This window comes from Mesocricetus auratus, unplaced genomic scaffold (assembly GCF_017639785.1).
Source record: "Mesocricetus auratus isolate SY011 unplaced genomic scaffold, BCM_Maur_2.0 Super-Scaffold_100015, whole genome shotgun sequence".
In the NCBI taxonomy this organism is placed as follows: Eukaryota; Metazoa; Chordata; class Mammalia; order Rodentia; family Cricetidae; genus Mesocricetus; species Mesocricetus auratus.
Window position 1 is genome coordinate 53,736,886 of NW_024429198.1, and position 21,943 is coordinate 53,758,828.

The 21,943-nt window shown below is 46.0% G+C and overlaps 1 protein-coding gene across 3 annotated transcripts in view; it reads left to right on the forward strand.

Annotated features, from left to right (window-relative positions):
- Mapre2 (microtubule associated protein RP/EB family member 2) overlaps positions 1-21,943 on the forward strand; it is a 139,296-nt gene that overhangs the window by 32,226 nt on the left and 85,127 nt on the right. The window contains exon 1 of one of the 3 annotated variants that reach the window (XM_005065335.4): positions 19,062-19,301. The exons of the other annotated variants lie outside the window; for them this stretch is intronic. Within the exon in view, the coding sequence (XP_005065392.1) occupies positions 19,183-19,301 (119 nt within the window). The 5' untranslated portion in view covers positions 19,062-19,182. Of the gene's footprint in view, positions 1-19,061; positions 19,302-21,943 lie in introns of those variants that run through there. 3 annotated transcript variants of the gene reach the window in all.

Here is a 21,943-nt window from a genome sequence, read left to right on the forward strand (position 1 = left end):
CTTCTCAGTGCCTCTTACATATAGGATTTTTCCCCTTCTGCTTTAATAGCGTTTTTTCACATTTTTCACTGGTAAAAATAATATAAAAGGGTTAGAGAGATGGCTCAGTGGTTAAAAGCCCTGGCTGCTTTTCCAAAGGACTCAGGCTCAGTTCCCAACACCCACGTGACAGCTCGGAACTGTCTGTAATTCCAGTTCCAGGGGATCTGACACCCTCACCCAGAAATACATGCAAACAGAACACCAGTGTACATGAAATAAACAAACCATTAGAAACTAGTAATGTATAAAGGGAGGGCTGAAGAGATGGCTCAGAGGCCGAAAGCTGGGCTCTGCTCCCAGCACCCGCATGGCAGCTTATACCTGCCTGCAACTCCAGTCCCAGAGGCTCTGACACCCTCTTCTTGCTTCCAGGGACACTAGGCATAACTGTGATGCATAACCACATATACAAGGAAAACACTGACTCATGCATGATGGCAGCAATAGTTTTGTATTTTTTTTAAAGAACACATCCATCATTTTAGAATTGATCATTTGTCATTCTTTTGTCAAAATAGCCGTGAGCGGCTACTCAGCTAGCACGACCTCCTATGCCTGCTGCACATCGCTTCTCTACAGCCCTCTGTCCTGCATCTCTAGAGCCCTCATCCCTGCGTCTGCCCGCACCTGCTGCTCTACGGCCTCCAAGTCTTTCATGCGTCCCTTTTCACTGCATCCCTCACTCACATTCCATTCGGCCGCTGTCGGGCCTTGTGCGCACTCAAGCACGTCGCTTCTGTTTCCTGTTGTGCCACGAGTGATTTTTGTGTGCTGCGGTTTTAGTGTCTGAGACACAGTTCACAGCGTCACAAACCATCATTGCCCAGCCTAGCACTGTTTGCCGTATGGAGTCCATTTCAAAGTTAACGTCTATGTATTACAAACATAGGTTGTAGCTAGGGACGTAATACCCCCAAGTAGGTTCAGACCGGTTCATGCCCACATCCCCTGTAAATTCAGTTTTTATTATACTGTGTCCTTCCTGATTCAATATGATCTCTGATTTAAAAAAAAAAAAAAAAACAACAACTCTTTCCAAGCCTTATTTTTACTTTGCAAATATAATATTCTCCATAGCAATAAATGAGGCATCCTAATTACTCTGCAGGCACTGGGCACTTGGTATGTGCTCCCTGAATTATGCAGTGTCTGTCTGGGCTCAGCATCAGGTTGCCTGCTGCTCGTCCTGTAGCTGGCACAGGCTGTCAGCATCCCTAACCTCAGATATCACTCAGCTTCAAGTGAGCACACCCACACGTTGGTCAGCGTCCTGACGTTAGCTGTGGCTCGGTGTTAAGATGGTGCTTCACATCACAGACCACCAGGTTAAGAGCCAGCTGCCCTAGAGGGGACTTCAACAGTAAAGGTTAAAAGGATCCTATGAGTGCCTCCCGGAAAGACTTGAGCCTAGGTTGTCAGGACTTCCTATCTGCCAACTGGATTCTAAACCCCTACTTGGAGTGCTGACTTATTGTTCTGTTATGACTCTGATTGTGCTTGCTGGCACTGCTCTCATGGAATTCTCATGTCTTTGTTGTTAGTTTTGCTCCTGGAGAGTGATGTCTCAGGCCCATGTTGCATCCATTACGTTGGGTTATAAACTAGACTGGGCTGTTAACATCCTTTTCCACACTTGGTCTTAGAAAAAGGCTTCCCTTGGTTTCCATAAACTACAAACTGAGTGTTTACAACACTGTGTAATGATATTACTTCCATCAAGGAGCCACAGACATTACTAATGGTGTCTTGAAAAGAACCTATCCAATCACTTTGGGTTCCTGCTTAGGGCAACATGGTTCCCACATTATAAAATAGAACTTGCTAGATTTAGTGACAGTGATTTATTTAAAAGAATGACCTCACAAGTTGATATTTTCATTATGTATAAGATATGAAAAGTTAAAGCATTTTTAAAAATTTTAAACCAATTTAAGAGAATTTACTTTGGATTACACTGTCATAAAGGGAAAGAATAGAGTTGCGGTCAGGGTAACTGGCCTTGCTAGCACGAAGAATGGCATCATTTGCCTCACTGATGTTTCACCGTGCTTTTAACTGCTAGGGAGCTGGGGCTATTCTATTATGGTCTTTGAGAATAGAATTGGAGCCCTGGCTGCCTTTGTAAAGTAGCAGGTAATGAGGAGAAATAGTCTAGGCATAAGTCATCCAAAGGAGTTGGGAAAGTCTGGAACGCAGGATTGAAAGAGGAGGAGACGCTAGGGTGAGGTCTAATTGTGTAGAGGCCCAAACACCAGACTGTTTTAAAGTCTGTATTTTAGGGCATGGGGAAAATATCAAACAAAATGCAAGAACCCTATTGTGGAAGTTGGAATGTAATTGGCTCCCACAATATCATAGGGAGTGACACTGTTTGGAGGTGTGGCGTTGTTGGAGTGGGTATAGCTTGTTGGAGGAAGTGTGTCACTTTGGGAATGGGCTTTAAGGTTTGCTATCCTCAGGACACTGCCCAGTGTCTCAGTTGACTTCCTGTTGCCTGCAAGATGCAGGACTCTCAGCTACGTCTCCAGCACCACATCTGCCTCATAATGCATGCTCCCCACCATGCTGATGATGAACTGAACCTCTGAAAGTAAGTGAGCCCCCTCAATTAAATGTTTTCTTTATAAGTGTTGCCATAGCCATGGTATCTCTTCACAGCAACAGAAACCCTAACTCAGACACCTAGTCCAAACCGGCTTCAACCTAGCCAGGTGTGGTGACTCAGGATACAGCAATAGGCCCAGCCCTTTGATTCTGAAACTGGCTTGATCTACAGCAAGATCCTGTCTCAGGCCAAAGTAAAGACAAAACCGCAGAAGTTCCATTTAAATATGGTTTTACTTCCTTCTATAGCTCTCTTATTGGGTTTGATTCTGTCATACTACCATGCACATGTGTGAAAATGCCACGCTGAACCACATTAGTAGTTATAGCTAGTACATGATAATAAAATTAAGGCACTTACTGAGAAAACAATCCAGGTATCATGGTGTACACCACTTACAAGGACGCAGATACAAGGATTGTGAGTTCAAGACCACCTACATAGCAAAATCCTGTCTCAAAAAAGCATCAACAAGGAAACAGGAGCAAATCCAGCAGTTTTGGAAACATGAATGGGAACCAGAAGACAAAGTTCTAGAAGATAGGAAGGCTGTTGGGTTATATGTATAGGCAAATGAAAAGAGCAGAGGCCTGGGGAGAAGCCTCAAGGATTAAGAACACTTGGCTACTCTGGCAGAGGGCTGGAATTCAGTTCTTACAACCCACATCTGGAATTCAGTTCCTACAGCCCATATCAGGTCGCTGACAACTGCCTATAATTTCGGTTCCGTGAAATCTGATGCCCTCTCTAACCTTCATGGGTGCTGCACTCACATAGTGCACATACAATAAAGCAGACACACAATTTACAACAAATACAGTGAGCACCTGCACATGCACCCACGCACGCACGCACGCACGCACACATGCACAATAAAAATACAAAAGACAGACAGTGATTTTGTTAGGCAATACTTGTTACAGGATATGTCTTACTTGGTACAATTAATCATCTTGTTACTATGCCTTTCTTGTTAATTGCTACAAATAAGTCTTGCTTGTGTTACATATCATGCTGCTACATGTCATGCTATTCACATCATACCAAAGATCCACTGTAGGCCATAGGAAAGATTATGTTAAATAATCTACTCTTGTTTTGGAGACAGAGTCTCATTACGTAGCCCAGGCTGGCCTTGAATTCACATCTCCACTGCCTCACTCTTTGGAAAGCCAGGGTTACAGCAGAGTACTTCCGGGCCCAGATAAAGTGTCACGTTTGATCAAAAATCTTCAAAATAACAAAGTTCCGGTGCTTCAGGCTGGTGGTGGCAGTGTCTAGCACTCAGTCACATAGCTCTCATTGATTTGACTTGTGATTTGGGACGGTAGCCCGGCTCCCTGCAACCCTGGCTGGCAGGGAACTCAATGGCACCGCCCTCTTCCCCGGCTTCCCTGAGACTGCGGAGGTGTGCCTCCACCCTCGGCTGGGACTGCTTCCTGGGCCTGCTTCATTGATAGGTCCTTTTTTTCCCCCGTGCTGTAAATGACCATGGGATAAAAGCAAAGGATGGAAACAAATGGTTCCTTTGCTTGTAGAAGGAAAGCGGTCAGCCTTAGGGGACACTAGGAGATTGCTTTTGTATCTTTTTAGACGCGCTCAGCTTCTCACCTTGGTATTGTTAGCAAAGCTGTGTTTCGTCTCTTAACTGGAATGTGTCCTTTGCAGAGTATTTGCACAGGGCATGACATAAGCTCGGGGCCGCAGCTGTTTCATAACCGCTGTGAAGTCAGTTGGCTGCCCTCCACAGCACCATGTCCAAACGGCAGGCACGGTTTTCAAGTGATGTGTGTGGGAGGGGTCTGCTTTGCTGCGGCCTGCTTAGCCAGAGTGGAGCGAGAGCTTTGCCTGTGGAATGTGAGACTGCTCGATTCTGCTGGTTCTGTCCAAAGCCATCAGCCGAAGAAATTGGTTGTTTGGTTTGGTTTGGTCGGGTTTGACTTGTCATGTAGCCTGAGCGTTGACTCTCAGCGGAACTTTAAGTGGTCTGGCCATCAGCAGGAAATAGCAATGTTTTGAGTCCTTATTTCTCCCAGCCAATAGTTCCCCATGGATTTTAAAGCTGTTTTAGACTGCTAAAAGCATGGTAAGCTGGCCTTTAATGATGCAATTTGGTTACAGAGTAGTTGTAAAGGTGAGGCTGCCATGGCGACTGGTCCAGGCTCTCTCTTCCTCTCTCAGGAGGAAAAGCCGCTGTACAGTCAGCAGTGTACATCATTGCTTTGTTTTGTGTTTTGAGACAGGATTTCTCTGTGGAACAGCGCTGGCTGTCCTGGAACTTGCTCTGTAGATCAGACTGGCCTCCAACTCACATCCGCCTGTCTCTGCCTCTGCCTCTGCCTTAATGACATGTGCCACCATAAGCAGACATTATTGTAATTCATTCGACTAATTTGATATCTTCTCCCTTGCTTTTTTTAATATTTTATTTATTTATTATATATACAATCTTCTGCCTGCATGCCAGCAGAGGACACCAGATCTCATTCAAGGTGGTTGTGAGCCACCATGTGGTTGCTGGGAATTGAACTCAGGACCTCTAGAAGAGCAGTCAGTGCTCTTAACAGCTGAGCCTTCTCTCCAGCCCCTTCTCCCTTGCTTCTTCTTTTTTCGAGACAGGGTTTCTCTGTATTGTTTTGGAGGCTGTCCTGGAACTCACTCCATAGACCAGACTGACCTCGAACTCACAGAGATCCACCTGCCTCTGCCTCCCGAGTGCTGGGATTAAAGGCGTGCGCCACCAACGCCCGGCTCTCCCTTGCTTCTTAATGAGGCAACTAAAGTTCTTTCCTGTGGGAACACCAGACCTTGAGCAGAGACCCACTTCCCCATGGCCTGGGAGTAGGCAGCTGTAAGACAATGTTTACTAAAAACATGTTTACTAAAAACAATACAATGCCCAGGGCAATAAGTTCCTGAAAAGGGCTTGCCCCCAGGAACCGCCCTGTCCTCGACCTTTTCCAAAGACTAACCGCACCTTCAGACCCACCCACATCCACCTCTGGTGTCAGGGTATATAATAACCAGCCAGAGTAGGAATAAAAGAGAGCCTTCTTGAGGAGCCTTCGGATCTATGTGTTGTCAATCCCCGACATCCTCCGCACGTTCTCGGACACAGGCTGCGCAGCAGGCGTGGCAATTGGTGTTCCCACACTTTCCAAATGATACTCGGCAGACAAGGCCCCATAGAGAAATAAAGAACAATTTCTACCTAAACACTCATGAAAGATTCAAATAGAGGAGGCTTTGCCAGTGCTGATACCCAGAAATACAGGGTCACCAAATGTAATGTCACTCTTACCCTACGTGGCGGGACGGGTAGGTTGCTTAGGGCCAAAAGCACTAAGGCAAGACTCGGAAAGTGTATCTTGAAGTGACGGGAGGTCGACAACTGAAGATTTCTTAAACAGGAGGGAAGGGACGTAGAGGTGTAGTTTCATCATGAAGAAAGGAAGAAACGCCCCAGAAGGACTCACTAGCTGCCGGAGGAGGGGATGCGGGGTAGCCTCTGAGAAAGTGATGCCCGAGGTCAGATGCAGGCAGAGCTACAGTGATCAAATCAGAGAGACTGGGGTGGAGGCAGGGGCATGGGGGATGGCAGGGGGGATGGAGAGGAGGCCCGAAGGACCAAAACTGTGCACTGATTATGGGTCCAGCTCCGAAGGTCTGGAAATGGCCAAGGAGAGAAGCAGCCTTGTTAAGTGCTGTGTTTCCGGGCTAGCTCTTGCTTTTCCTCTGCCTTAGGAAGCAGGAGGCAGTGGTTGGGAATGAAGATGCTGTAGCATGAGCCCATGCTTTTTACATGGTGCCTCTGGAAAGCCACATGGAGCCTTGATTTCCCCCCTTGCTGCTGTGCCGGCAGGGTCCTCCTTTGGGTAATGCGTACAACCCCGAGAGGCCTGTTTCTGCTGACTTGTCTGTCCCTGCCACCGGAGTATTTGGCAGTACTGCAGAAACCTTGGTGTTGCCCTCAGCACTTCACCTAAACCTGGGCCCTCTTGGACCCATGCTGAGGTGACTCAGCAACCTCCCGGGGCTTTGGCATTCAGATGTAAGCAGAAAAGTCTCTCTCTAATCTGAGATTCCAAAGCTGTGAGGTGTGGCTGGAGAGGAGGAGAGACAACTCAGGGTTCTTCCTGGGTGACAGACAGGCTCAGCAGTCTCCAGCCAGCCACAGGGTCCTGTGGCTCATGCTGGGAACTTTCAGATCTAAGTATCTCAGTGATTTCAAGCCTTGGAAACTTGCAAGTTAGACTGTTGAGGCCAACAAGGTTTTCTTCCGAGGGCTATTCTGTCTGGTTTGAGCTTATACATCAGACTCAGAACTCAGTCCTCCAGTGCTGATTTCTTTTCTTCTTTCATTGTATTTCTGCTCTAACAGGCTATGCCGCAGACATAGGAAGTGTCAGGGTGTATGCGGTACAGCAGAATGCTCTTCCCAAAGATGGCCACGGGGGTCTCCTTCAACCCCTGCGTTTCCTACCGTGTGAGGATGCCTTGCTCCTGCTGAGGGTATCCGGCACCTTCCTCTTAGATCCAAGTGGACCTTACTGGCTGCCTGGATCAGCTATTGTGGAAACGGTGCACTGTGATATCTGGAATGTTCCTCTGCCTGTTCTTCATCACTTGGACCTCAGCTGCAGTGCTGTGAGGGAGTCCAGGCATTGTGGAGGGGCCTTGCCTACGTGTTCTAGTCATAGCTGCAGCTAAATGCCTAGCAGAAAGACATCACTCACTCGTCACAAGACTGAGGAAACCTTAGCTGACTTCAGAAGTCAGCTATCCTCTGACTACAGCTCTGTGAGGAACCATGACTACCTCTCAGAAGCCCAGTCAGCATCAAGGTTTAGGGCAACAACAAAATGCTGGTTCTCTCTTAATCCAGAAGATGTGTGGCTGATCAGTTAGTCATACTGCAGTCGGGAACCAACGGGGCAGTGCATCATAAGAGAGAACACCTCAAAACTTGCTAACTTGAAATAGCTGCTTTGTTTTTCTCGTGGATCTTAAATCAGGGAGTAAGGAAGGTCGCAGCTAGGCAGGTGTCTCTGACCCACGTGTCCCTATAGGTTAGCCTTGGTGACAGGCTCTTCCTCAGTCACCTCTCTGGATGTCTGGTACTCTGTGCCGTCTCTTCCCCTTCTCCCCTCCGTTTCTTCATGTAACCTCATCTTCAGGGGCTTTGCACATAGCACGGTGGTCCCCGGCGAATCTGGCTGCTTGTGGAGCAAGTGACTGATAAAACACTGATCAAAAGCTGCCAACGGGTCTTGGTCTAAGCCACCTATGGGCTGGAATTGTATCTACAAAGCTCTATTGATCAGAACCGTGCAAGGTCCCTCCAGATTCAAGAAGATGGCAAATAAACCAAATCTCTTAAGGGGTTGAATGGCAAAATAATAATAATAATAATTATTATTGTCACAGAGGACAAAGTAGAACTTAAGCTTACATGTCAATATGTTGCCCCATTAGAAATCTTATTAAGCTAAGAGAAGTTAAATAGTTTGGCCAGGGTTCTGTAACTTACAAGAACCAGCATGCTAGATTCAAATGCAAATCTGGACTCCAACCATGAATTTTCTCTACTTTGCTATTGTTTCTATCAGAAATATGAGAGATATATCATTTACACTGTTTCCTTAATTCTACAGTGCTCTCCTTAATAAGAAATAACACACACACACACACACACTGCAACTCTGTACATCTTGGGCCATAGGTCTGTCACTGAACCAGCCCTCAATAGCCAAGTTCTGCTAAACCACCAGATGTTGTGGAATATTACTTTAACTAGGCAAAGACTCGTTACATTTGTTCATGCTGCATTTGTTTAATGATGTAATGATGTGTTGCTTTGCCTGCCTAAGGCACTTGATTGATCTACTAAAAAGCTGAACCGCCAATAGCTAGGCAGTAGAGGGATAGGCGGGGCTAGTGGGCAGAGAGACTAGCAGGAGGGGGAATCTAGGCTTGGAAGAGAGTGAGAGAGAGAAAAGAAGGGGAGGGGAAGGGAGAGGAGGAGAGGAGAGGAGAGGAGAGGAGAGGAGGAGGGAGAAAGAAAGGGAGACACCTGGGCCTGCCAGCCAGGCAGCCGCCAGCCAGACACAGAAGTAACAGGAAAGAAAGATATACAGAAAGAAAGGTAAAAAGCCCTGAGGTAAAATGTACATGAAAAGAAACAAGTTTAAAAACCAGTCGGAAACAAGTTTAAACTAAGGCCAAGCATTCAGATCTAATGATGAGTCTCCATGTCATGATTTGGGGACTGGCAGCTCGAACAGAAAGCCTGCTACGTGCAGATTTGACGAACTATTGATCCCACAGAAGGGCAGAACGGCAGTATCTGGTGCCCGTGTCTCTGCACACAGGCACATCTATCCTTGGTGATGATTCTGAGATGTTCTTGAACGCTGATGGGAGGACTCAGAACAGGTTACAATAAGACCTGGAGGGCACTGACAAGATGTCTGAGTAACAGTTAATCCCAAGAACTGATCCTGGATCTGTTGGCTAACTGATGAGTCATTGTGTCTCCCTATAAGTGGTTAAGACTGAGTAAGACTGAGATTCGGGGTTGGCGAGATGGCTCGGTGTTTAAGAGCCCTGGCTGCTCGTGCAAAAAGAGTTCTGTTCCCAGCACCCACACGTTAGCTCACAACCGTCTGTAAACTCCTGTTCCAGGGACCTGGCATCCTCCTTGATCTCAGGCAGATGATACACAGACACAACATAGAGACCAAACACTTGTGTACACAGAATAAACAATTCTTTTCTAGTTAAAGGACTGAGACACCTTCAGATTGCTGGGTCTGATTCCTTTAGATGGAAACTACACGGAAGCTTCCTGAAGGTGGCACACTGTTTTCGTGTGCTGCCCTCTGTGGGTAGACCCTCCCTGCACCCATGCTTACAGTTCATGATCATGTTCTGTAGCTGCTGAGTCAATACAGACGAGAAACACGAAGACCCTGAGTACTCTAGGATCTAATTAATGCCATTTCAATTGAAACAAGCCATGAACACTAATTAAAGCATTTCTGGTAGAAATTTAGTCTTACTTCATAATTTCCAGTGGCAATCCTTTTTTTTTTCCATAATGAAGTAAGCTGCTTTAATTTTCTTTTTTACAGATTTTATTTGGATGAGGTCAGGAGTTGGGGGATTCCTCTCCCATTACTTGTCCTTCCAGCTGCTGGCTTCTTGTTCCCTTGACACACGCTGTAGGGGAGAAATCCCAGCCAGCATCACTGCTCTGCTGTGGTGCCCAGCAGGCTTGACACAGGAGCCCCAGGCTCATGGCGCTCTTCTCCCCTAGCATCTCTGGTCTCAAGCCGTGGGCCCTGAGTCACTCTCAAAGTCTGGAGACTGGTACCTGGCAGGGCAGCTGTTTCCCGACTTCTCCTGGCTTTGTGATTGTATTAAGGAGTCTCTTTGCTGGGTTTCATCTTTGCAGTATCAGATTGAGCGAATGAAGCTCAATAGGTTGGCTGACATTTGAGAGCCCCTGAGGAAATCGTCTCCTGAAAGCCTTGGAATCTTCTGGAAGGTTATTGATTTGTTAGTGGCACTTAGAACCTCTTCATCTCTCTTCCTATTGGAGTGAGCCCTCCTACCACTGCTAAGATGTCCTACCCAGCCACTTCATGAAGATAATGTTCTGATTGGGCCATGGGAATAAGGCAAGAGGATGAAATAAAGGAATTTCATAAATCCAGACACATGCACATTTTAGTGAAGGCATTCAAATAGCCATGTCTAGAGCTGGGTGGGTGAATTACAACATCTCGGCATAGTAAAAATGAAAACAGATTTTAGCTTTGAATATAAATGCCAAAAAGTGCCTGTGCTCTCCTCTTCTTCCAGAAGGCATCCAAGAAATGGACACTGTTAGTTGAGGCTTACACAGAAATAAAATCCTTAATCACAATAAATCAGGGTAGAAGATTCTGTCTCTCTCTCTCTCAATCATAGATACAGGTTACCGAAAATCCTAGTATTTCCTCCCCCACATACACTAGCTCTTTCTCTCTCAGCCATAACTTATTTCTGTCCTCATTTCTTCCAATCCCTCATTCCTACGAACCCTGGCCTCCTGCTTAGCCTCTGACATCAGGTCTCTGTCTCTACCTCTCAGCCTGGGCCTCACTTGACATTCCCTGTTCCAACATTCCTTTGACACAGAACTCTCTCCTCCTACCTCCTGCAGTCTCTCCCTCCTCCCCTTCACTGACCTGGATCCCCCATTCCTCTTCTCAGGTGAGCTGAGCAAGCCAGAGACCACTGTTTGACATACGACAGGCGCGCTCATGCCCAGCTCTGCCGCATCCTGACAAATGGGACTTACAACAGCCCCTTCCTCTGGCATTTCTTTGAGGATGAAAATACTGGCACCTTGTAAAGCATGACAACTGGCCCTTAAAGAGCACTGAAATTTTAGGTGCCGTTCTTACTGTAACCAGGGGGCATTCCACGTGTGTGCCCACACTGCTAACACTACTACATGTGAATGGTGCCCACACCGCTAACACTAACACTACTACATGTGAATATCTCTGACGCTGACTTTAGGAGAAAGACTTCTACGGTGAGTTTTCAAAGCCCTGAGGATGGATTCAGACCTCTGGGATCTTTGTGTCCTCATTTCCTCATTTCCAACAGTTGTCTCCCTGCTGTCCACAACAACACACACACACACACACACACACACACACACACACACACACACACGCACGCACGCACGCACGGGCACACTCCCTCTGCTGCAGACACACCTGAGTCTCCTTTTGCTCCTTATGTCACTCTCCCTGCTCAGGGCCTTTGCTCTGGCTGTGCTCTCCACCCATCTCCCTCACTCCTAAGTCCCAGGATAAATACCATCACTGCAGCAATGCCCGCACTGGCCAGCCCATTGAAAACTATACCATCCTTTTTCTGTACCCCTTCTCTCAGATACATTTTTCCTGTAGCATTTACCACCATCTGACACACTGTTTATTATCTCTATTTACCTCACATTCTTATATATAGGTGTAGGTTCGTAAGGGCAAGGGATTTTGTCTGTATATTTGTTTCTCCAATGCCTAAGTTAGCCTTGCACACAGTGAGTGCTCAGTAAATACTCACTAAAGAAAGGTTATACCCTGAGACAAACACTGCCATCACCATGGGCCTTCCTTGGTTTTTGCAAACACAGGGCTGCTTAGTTCTCAGGATTCATATGATAATAAATTTTTCACTATGTTTATTACTCTGTATTTCTCTGGAAAATGTGTTTAACACTCTGAGATTTAACCAGATGCTGTAGTTCAAAAACACATTTTATTTAATGGACTGGAACCTGACATTGCAGATTTGATTGAATGACTGCAAAAATCGTAATGTTCTACAAGTGTTTTAAAATTGTATCCATGTCATGTTCTGTAAGTTAGTCCAAGAAAACCATACCTAAGCTTTTAAAACATTAAGAAAAAGTAAATTAGATAAGGCTCAACACAGAACTCTTACACATATGATGGAATAATCTATATTTTAATATCATGCAAATCTTTCTGTTTTGCTGGCAAATTGGAAGGAGACCTACAAACCCCTGCCTTCTATATAAATCAGCCAAGCTATCAGCTTGCTCATAAACTACATGCAGACACAAGTGATCACAAAAGTCAGTACTAGAGCCTGGAGAGATTATCCTGCAGTTAAGAGTGCTTGCTGCCCTTCCCGAGGACACGAGTTTGCTCTGAGAAAGAGGTCAGTAATTTGTTTAGGTCTTTTAAAAGAGCCAGTACTCCAGCACTTGTGAGGCAGAGGCAAGCAGATCTCTGTGAGTTCAAGGCCAGCCTAATCTACATAGCTATTTAGTGAGAATCTGTCTCAAAACAAAAGAAAATGCCAGTTCTGGAGGAACAAACTCATGTAAGTTGGTGCTGGAGTTCTTTCTAAATGTGAGAGAGAACACTTATCAACTTTTTTTTTTTTTTTTTTTTTTTTTTTGGTTTTACGAGACAGGGTTTCTCTGTATTGTTTCGGAGGCTGTCGGTCCAGCCCGGCCTCGAACTCACAGAGATCCGCCTGCCTCTGCCTCCCGAGTGCTGGGAACACTTATCAACTTTGATTAAATAAATTGTTTTATCTAAAGTCAGAGGCCATGCATGTATCACAAAATTCTTATCAGGCCCAGAGGAAGCACTAATCAAATCCAAATTCACTTCTATATCACTGATGTGATTTTAGGGACAGGGCCGCTAGCCAGCAGACCATACAGTTACTCACTGATATAATGTGGGGTGTGTAGCATATTTTAAAACATTGGAAAACATAACCTCCCATTTCCCATTTGAGAATATAATGGAGCACATGCATGTGGGAAATGACCCTAGGGTAGCAGAGGTGACTGCCAAGTATTTGGAGGTGATAATATGCCAAGAAGTCCCCCTCAGATGTGGTGCCACAGCTGTCAATGCCTTTGGCGGTGATGGAAGTCAACATCATAAACACAGAAAGCCCAGAAAACTCGATGATGAGAAGGTGCTTCCGGGATGGAATCAGGTTCATATCCGGTCCTTGTTCATCCATCGGATTATGTTATATTTTGGAATTTTTTGTTGTAATTGCTCAAACCTAGGGCAATGCAGAGAGAGGGCAAAAGACGAGAGAGAGAACAGTTTCTGCCAACATACAGTTTTTGGTGTTCATGTCCTAAGAGAACTCCTACTTTGGTGTCCTATCCAGTCATCTTTGGGTGGGTCCAGTTGTTGAAACCTGAGGATCACACACACACACACACACACACACACACACACACACACACACACACACACACAATTGTTATCCTGCTTCTGACTCCCTAGCCCCTGGGTCTGCCTGAGAAACCCTGCTTGCTGAACACAGACTTTGAATACCTCAATTTTTATTTGTTGCTTTTGCTTTTTTGCGTGTGGACACTGACTCCATTAGAGTTTGGGAGGAGTATCAGTCCAGCTCTATGTGGCATATAAGGCATACTCATTAATTGCTACATTATTCCCCTCCAAGATTGCTGGGAACATTTTAAGGCAAGAGCTTACCAAGCCCCTCTAGCTACTTAGTCTAGGTACATAATCTGTTTTCCTTTCTTTTAGTATCTTGGTTTCATCAGAAAACTCATGTTTTCAGCAAGAATTGCAGCTTCTCCTCCTTCTTGAAAGATGCCTTTCTTTTCTTTAGCAACTATTGATGGTTCTGGTGTGGAATTCTACCCTTTAAAAACATCTTGAGAACAATTACGGAATGGAGTAAATACTTCTCTTCCGGTTCTTATCTGATGCAAACTTACTGTGACACTTGGCCCTAGAGACCTCTCCCTCCCTGTGAAGTCTACAAGGCACTTTCCTAGGATGTGCAGCCCTAGGCAAACTCCTTCCTTTTGCACCCGCCTGTTTTTATCACTCACTTTTAAAGAATTCCAAAGAGTCTTATCTTGCTGTGAGAGTGACTGCAGCTTCTGCAATCACCTTGGAGACAATTATCCAAAAATTAGTGTGTCCACATCAAACACAGCTGATGAGACCAAGACCCACACACATTCAACAAATATGGAAGGACTAACACACAGACTGACTGCTAATAGCATGTCCTGTAGGGGTTTCCAAAAGAACAATTTAATCTGCATTCCTAAGCTTGCTAAATGATATTATTATCTACTTGGTCACCAAGCCATAAGCTTGGGACCTATCTGAGATGTTTCCGCTTCCCTCACTACCTCCTACCCTCAACTCCCTCCCATCACCTGGCCCATTTCCAGTTATCTACCAAGTCCTAGCATTTAGATTCTTTGAATTTGCAAATGTGTGCTTGCTTCTATAGTCCTTTGATCTGTTGGTTTAAATCTTCATTGTTTTGGTTTTGTCTGCTTTAGGTTTGGGGACTGCTTTCAGTCTTCAATATAGCATCATACCGCTGTCATCACCACAGGCTGATATGCACATCTCCTCATTAGTTGCCCTTTCTGTACTTCCTGCTTGCAGATCAGCCCAGACTGAAGCCAAGCTCTTCAGCATGGCCATACAACCCTTTCCTGTTGGCCTCTGCCTCTCTGCACTCCACCTTCTCTCCACACAGAGCAGTCTGCAGTGTCCTGCCGGGAACACACCCCTTCCTGCCTCTGCCAAAGCCTTTCCACCCCATCCTCCCTCCCCACTCCGTCCCCTCTCTAATGACAACACTGCCTCCAGGATAAGCATCTCAGCTGATGGGCAAGAAACTGATATCCAGTCACTAACAAATTATTCCTCCCCTAAAACATCCATCAAACAAATGAACGATTACGTTCATTTAGTGCCTACCCCTGCCAGGCTCTGCCGGAGGAGCACAGTAACCCAGGCAGTGGAGGGACCTTCCCTAAGGGAAGTGTTGCTTGGTAAGTGATCAAAACAGGTTACTGCCTGGCGGTGGTGGCGCACGCCTTTAACCCCAGCGCTATGGAGGCAGAGGCAGGCAGATCTCTGTGAGTTTGAGGCCAGCCCGGTCTAAAGAGTGTGTTCCAGGACAGACTCCAAATCTACACAGAGAAACCCTGTCTTGAAAAACAAAACAAAAACCAAAACAAACAAAAAATGCAAAGAACAAAAAGACAAGTTACTATCATCGCTCATGGTATCATGGTAGACAGATGCCCAGAGGACTCAGACCCCTCCTTCCCAGTCCCACTGTGAATTCGGTGCTGATTTTAGAGTCCTTGTACTGTAACTGTGTTGTACCTGCTCATCACCCTCAGCCCTGGAAGTGTCTGGAGGTCAGAGCCTGAGTTTTTTACCTGTCTCAACGTCAGGCGCTTTCTGTGTGTTATGCAATTTAACCCCACAGCAACACTGTGAAACCAGTATAATTGCAGCCGCTTTATAGATCGGGGAGCAAGATCTTAAAGATATGAAACAAGTTGCCAAAATTACATACCACTGAGTGGTCAAACCAAGCCCAGCCCCCACGGCTGCCTGAGTCCAGAGCCCCAACTTTAATACACCACTTGGTGAAAGGAGTGTAATCCCCATGGGCACTTAGAACCACACAATTTTAGGTAGCTCTCTGGGTATAAAAAAAATGTAATTGCAGTCAGGTATACACGGACACTTTGTTCCTTCCTTTCATCTGTATGACTTCCCTTAGCCTGCTGGGAACTAGGGAACCAGAAAGTTTTAAGCTCACCACCATATTACAGCATCTTCCAGTTTAGGTGCCTTTGAGCTTCATGTCGTGGATAGAATTTCTAAGAGCCTCTACCCTTTGCTGCTGTCCGAGGACTGGATGGATGTGGAGAAAGCCAGAAGGGGGGTGGGGTGGGGCTCCTGGACACATGCGGTCCTGCCGAGGCATCCTAGTCCGGCGCCATCCACGGGCGTTCTGTTGGTGTTCTGTGCTGAACTCTTGGGCAGCACCTACAGACCTGGCTCTGACAATGTGTCTCCTTTCTCACAGCTGTCTGTCTCTCTGGTTTGAGTTCCTGTGAACTGTTACTGTCCCTCTGCATCTGTGGTGATAAGGTGATAACACCCTTGCCATCACCACTACCATAATCTCAGTTCCCTGAGGCGTCAACCGCTCCTCAGCCTCCTGCTTGTTTTCTCCTCAGCTTCCCTTCTCCTCAAGTAACTGATCACACTGCGTGGTGGTGGAGCTGTGACGGGTCAGGCCTTGTTAGGAAAGGGGTCCTCGAGGTCATGGGGCTACAGCTTGTTAAAGAAAGTTCTTCACTCTGGTGCGGGGCTGCACCTTGCCAAGCAAGGAGACCTTCACCCGGTAGGCTGCACCTCCCTTGGGAATGGCAAGAGTTAGTGAGACGTTCTTGCAAGGATAGCCATTTCCTAGATTTTTCAACGTGAAATGAGACAAAAGGCTGTCTCTTCTAGGAGAGAGCCTGGGATACCTCCTGTTGCCTTGTGTTTTGTTTGTTTGTTTTAACTTCACTCCTACATTCCGCTGGGCCTGGAAAACATGGGCTCCTGGGCCTCTTTCCACCTTTTCTGCTTTTCCAATATTGTATCATCCTCTCCCCAAAGTGGAATTCGCCTTCCTCTTTCCCCCAGGGCTACACTGGAGAATAGCTGCCAGGTAACCTGATTTATGCGAGAGGAATGAATCGGCATCTGTTTAATGTTTCCAAATTATTACCTCTGTTGCCCCTGCATCCTAGAGGGTAATGGCCTCTCTCAGGGGCTCTCTGGGTCCCGAGCAGGGCTCAGAGCGGTCATACAGGAAGATTTACAGGCGCTTGAGAGTCCCTCTCCTGCTTGACTCACTGTTCCTCCCTTTTCAGCCTACCAACTAAATTGTTGGCCTTTGTCCCCTCCTCCTTGAGCAACTGGACAAGGGTGGGTGGGTAGGAGTGTTTACTCTGCAAACTGTTGCTAGAAAGGAATTTAAAGTCGTCAACCGTACCTTCAAATTTCGACCAAATTAATCCTCACCATAGTACCAATGATGTCTAACACATTAAAATATGAGATCATGCCAAAGTGAGCTCCATGAAAGACACCCTCCCATTCCTCCCTCTTATCCCCCCCCTGCCCGTTAAGAGAGGGCATAGTATTTGATTTGCGGACAATAACTTTACAGTTGGGACTGACTACAGGAAAGGGAGAGCTTCTGTGAAGGGAAGAGAGACGTTAACAAGTGGATCAAGTAACAGAAACAGTAAGAGGAAGTGTGAATCGAGTTGTCTTATAACGGTCACAGACCCAGGTCCCTTTAGCTAGTTACTAGAAGTGAATGAAACCTCTTGTACTTAAACATCTCTTGGTGTTCCCTAGTAAGTACTGTGTCGGAATTGGATCCTGTCTGTATGAGAAAAATAACTATCATTCGGTGGATTCAGATGAAGGGACCGGTTTTGGTCCTGTGGAACTAACTGAATAAGCAGAAAAATAAAATTATTAAAATAACTGGCCAAAAGTAGAATATAAAATAGAAAGGAAATGGGGAGGGGCTTGCTTGAGATTATCATTACCATCTGTGCTGTGGAACATTTGATTCCAATCCCAGAAGCTTGACACAGAAATAACTTATAACTGGGGACACATGCTGTTGAATTTTCAGGAATGACAGAATTTTTGTTATTAATATCTGTATCACAAAATGGGGAAGATGATAGGCCATGTAGCTGTAACTGAGAACTTTGTCTTTTATCCTCATTCATGTGGTGCCTTTTACACCCCCAAATTTTCTTCTTCTTCCAGAGACCTTCTAATGGGTAGAGAATCCAGACCCTCTTCTCGCTGGAAGAGACAACACGGGTCCCATGTGGGGCTGTTATGGCATTCTTAGACTTTGCGTGGTACTTGCAATTCTGTACCAAGCCATCTTTTCATAGTATTTTGGTAATGTACCTGAAACACTCACTTCTTATGTAGGTTTGTAAAATCACAGATCACTAGTGGGTAGTCACACTGGTAAAGATGTGCCATTTGCAAGCCCGGCTTCACGGCTTCCAGTGTGATGTTTTTCTAGCTTACTCATTTTTAAACTGGAGATAATGGCTCCTGATTTACAGGCAAATTATTTGCAAACAACCTTTGCACTGCTGAAGCAGCCTGAGCGTTGAGCTTCTAAACGTTAAATGAGGTGGCCACTTGTTTAATCCACACATTAGTAAAAGAATCAGTGATATGAATCAGAGGGCAGGGTAAGGAATTAGAACACAGCTGAGCATTGTGGTATATATAACCCTAAAACTTGGGAATTTGAACAAGGTGATCATAAGTTCAAGACCAGCCTCGACCTAACACAGGAGCCTGCTTTTATAAACAAACAAAAAAAAGGCTTCTCTAATGGTGATACTGTAAACTGGTGGTTACATAAATAATTTTTCTAAAAATCCCTCTTGGGGAATTGTTTTGCACGGTCATTTAATTTGCAACGGTCGTCCTCACCGTATGGTCTAAGAAAATGTAGCTTCCTCACGGGTTTTATTTTTCTGCTTCTTTTAAGCACGGGGAGGCTGCTTTGGGAGAATAGGGGACGTGGGGAAAGCTTAACCCTTTCAGTCCCGCACCTTTTCTAGAAGCTAGCCTCCAGGTCTTTGTGGGTTTGTCCTGCAACCTGACCACGTTTCCTGTCCTGGGCCTTGGAGCCTCCCCAGGCCTGGGCATGAATCCTTTTGTGTGCACAGCTGCAAGGGCAGCTTGGTCCGAGAGGAAGCTCCTAGAGGAAGAGCCTGTTCTCGGTCGGGCTCGGGGCGGGTCCATGCCAGATGCTGGCCAGCCCCTGGCTCTGCAGCCTGCAGCCCGGGGCGCTCACGCTGCGCCGCTCAGCGTGAACCTAGGCAAGACGACAAGTTAGCGGGTTGCTATGGCGACAGTGGGCACGTGACCAGCCAGCCGCTGCCGCTGCTGCAGGCGCCCTGACGTGGGAGGGCGTGGCCTTTGAGGGCGTGGCTTTGGGAAGGCGGGACCGGGCTCGGGAACAGAGGCAGAGCGCGGCTGCAGAGTGAGCAGCGAGCAGCGGGGAGACACAGCCCTCCGCCCCAGCCAGCCTCCGCGTGTGTTCCCTCTGTCGGGAGAGCGCCAATGCCCGGGCCGACCCAAACCTTGTCCCCAAATGGCGAGAACAACAACGACATCATCCAGGATAACGGGACCATCATTCCTTTCCGGAAGCACACAGTGCGCGGGGAGCGGTCCTACAGGTACTGGCGCGGGTGGCTGCAGACGGTCCGACCCGTTACGTAACGCGGAGGCCAGGATTTGCTTGGTTACAGGGTCCTGTGTCGGTGGGGTGAGCATAGAGGCTTCCGCGGGTGAATAGATTTGTTGCCTGCAAGAGGTTTCTCTCCATCTCTTCCCTGCGTGCCATCTTTCCGCATCCCCGAAGGGACATGAGCCCTGCACTTCCTCTCCTCCTTCCCTTTCAGCATTTAAAGGAACCATTAGGTGGCGGGCACTAAAGGAGCAAACAAACGGGAGAATGGCAAGAAAGGGAGGATGGTGAGGAGCGCGCTTGCGCTTAACCTGGAGAGCATGCAGGAAAAGATGGAATCCTCTAGATGAAGCTGCAGTGTGTGATGCTAAACCGCCAGATTGATGGAGCTTTGTAAGAATTCTGCACGCTGATTGGTGCAAGGATTGACAGCAGAGGTCACAGTGTCAGACATTCACCAAAATCTCTCCATGAAAGCCTAGGCTCATTAGAAAGAGGCTAGACTGTTTCAGACCTAGGGGTTAAAAACAAAAAACAAAAACCAACAACAACAACAACAAAAAAACCCACCAAAACCCGGCGCCGCTAAGCGTTTTCTGAAGAGTTTTATGACCTCTGCATGGGTGGAGGAGCCCTTCTTCTTATTTATAATAGAAAGGTTATTCCTTGTATTTTGCCGAGGTCTAGTTTGAGGATGGGAATGCTATTGGTCATTGTATTGTGAGCCTTTTGATTAATGGGTTGCCTGTGTTGTTGGCATCATTTTTGCATTAACATATCTGGCAATATGGTCTCATAGATAAGCTCATTAAAATTGTTTGCATTGTTTGATAAGGATAACAGTGTGATGCAGAATGTAGCTTGGATCTTAGGCAGCTCATGGCCAGACTTACAGGGAGATGGGTAGCTTAGGCTGAATTTCCTCCGAAGTCCTTTTGTACTGAGGTGGTTATTTTTAAACATAACCTTCATAGCCACCAACGATGCTTTTGCTTTAAAGTAGAGCACGCATACCTGTAACAGGCACCCTCCCAGACACTGAGCAACAGGAAATAACTCTTTTTTGAAATAAGCTGTCCTCTGAATCTCAAATGGTATTGTGGGTAGAATATTCTGTATTCAGATTCTATGTGCACAGGGTAGACTCCAAAGCACCCCACTTCCTTCCTTTCTGAGCCGAGACACCATTTGTTGACTCAAAAGCAAGGGAACTTGAAAGCAACCCTTTGCCCTGCTACATCTCTGGCAGTTACATAAATACTTGAAGTTAATTTTGGTCGTACCCATGAGGTCACCAAGTCTTGCTTCTTATGGTTCCAATGAATAGAATTGGCACAGCATCCTTATGGATTTCAAGCGATTATGACTCTCCTAATGCAAGCCACAGTTGATTCACCAACTCCTCTGACACTTGCCTTTTGGAGATCTGCTGTTTGAAAGTCCATCTCTTTTTCAGCTTTCTCCTCTAGGTGAGGCTAAAATGAGAATTTAAAAATGAACAAAATCAAGTCGCTTTGAAAGCTCGCTGATTTGAACTGTTCTTGTAGGCAGTAAATTTGAAGCCCTGATTTCCTAAGTGATTTAATCCCTGCTATGTCAATAGCTGCTGCTCCTAGGATGGAGTACACATTTTACCACGTGGGCCAGAGGAAGTTGCCTGGTTGGGTTTTATTACTCATGTGAACCAACTCAAAGTGGTAATGAAAAACCGTTTGACAGAAAGGTCAAATGGGCCCCTTTTGTGCATGGGGAAGTACTGCTTTAAAATGAAATTGTATTTATGTTTTTCACTCAAGTTTTCCTTCTAGTTATTAAATGATTTCTGCTTTGCTTTTTTTGATGTCTTCTGGTGGAGCCTTAAATGATATGAAATTAAAAAAAAAAGAAAAACCTGAATTTGGGTAGAGATTTGACTAAACAAGTGACTTTACTGGAAGTATCATTGTGTTTGCATTTTATAGAATAGGATTGCCGGGTGCTGTAGCGAGAGAGGCCATTGGTTCAGTGAAGAAAGCTGCCTTCATGGTTCCATTTATGCTGTCTGGTGTGTAAGACACACTTGAAAACAGACAGACTGGATGGTCCCCTTGGTCAGCTTTCTTTCAAAGTGATTGAGCAATACAGTATAACTACTGCATATTTTTTTTTTTTTTTTGGAGAGAGCTAAGAGACGGGAAGAAATGTGACACATTTTTTCTGTCCAGGAAGCATTCCATCCTTATTTTTGGCATCCTAAGACTGGAATAATGTAGCCATCTGATTTCTGAGGAAACTTGGAAAGCAATTTGAAAGCCACAATAGAGATTTAACCAGGTGGAAGTTTGACCTTGGCTGTAGGCTAGAGGTAGCTTTCAACTGTGAGATATGCCTTGAAGTTTTCTGTGCAGTCCCTGGGGGAGCTGGAAGGTGCTAAGGGCCTCAGCAACACCAGAAACGGTTCTGTTCCTGACTGTTTCACTGATTCCTAGGTAGACTCCAACAGCCTTTATCTCAGGCTCTATTTCCCAACAGTGCTTCTTACAGTGAAGAATATATAGTTCTAGTCTTTTTGTCTTTTCATTTTATGTCTATTTTGCCTGCATATCTCTCTGTGTACCTATAGTATCCTCCAAGGGTAGATGAAGGTGTCAT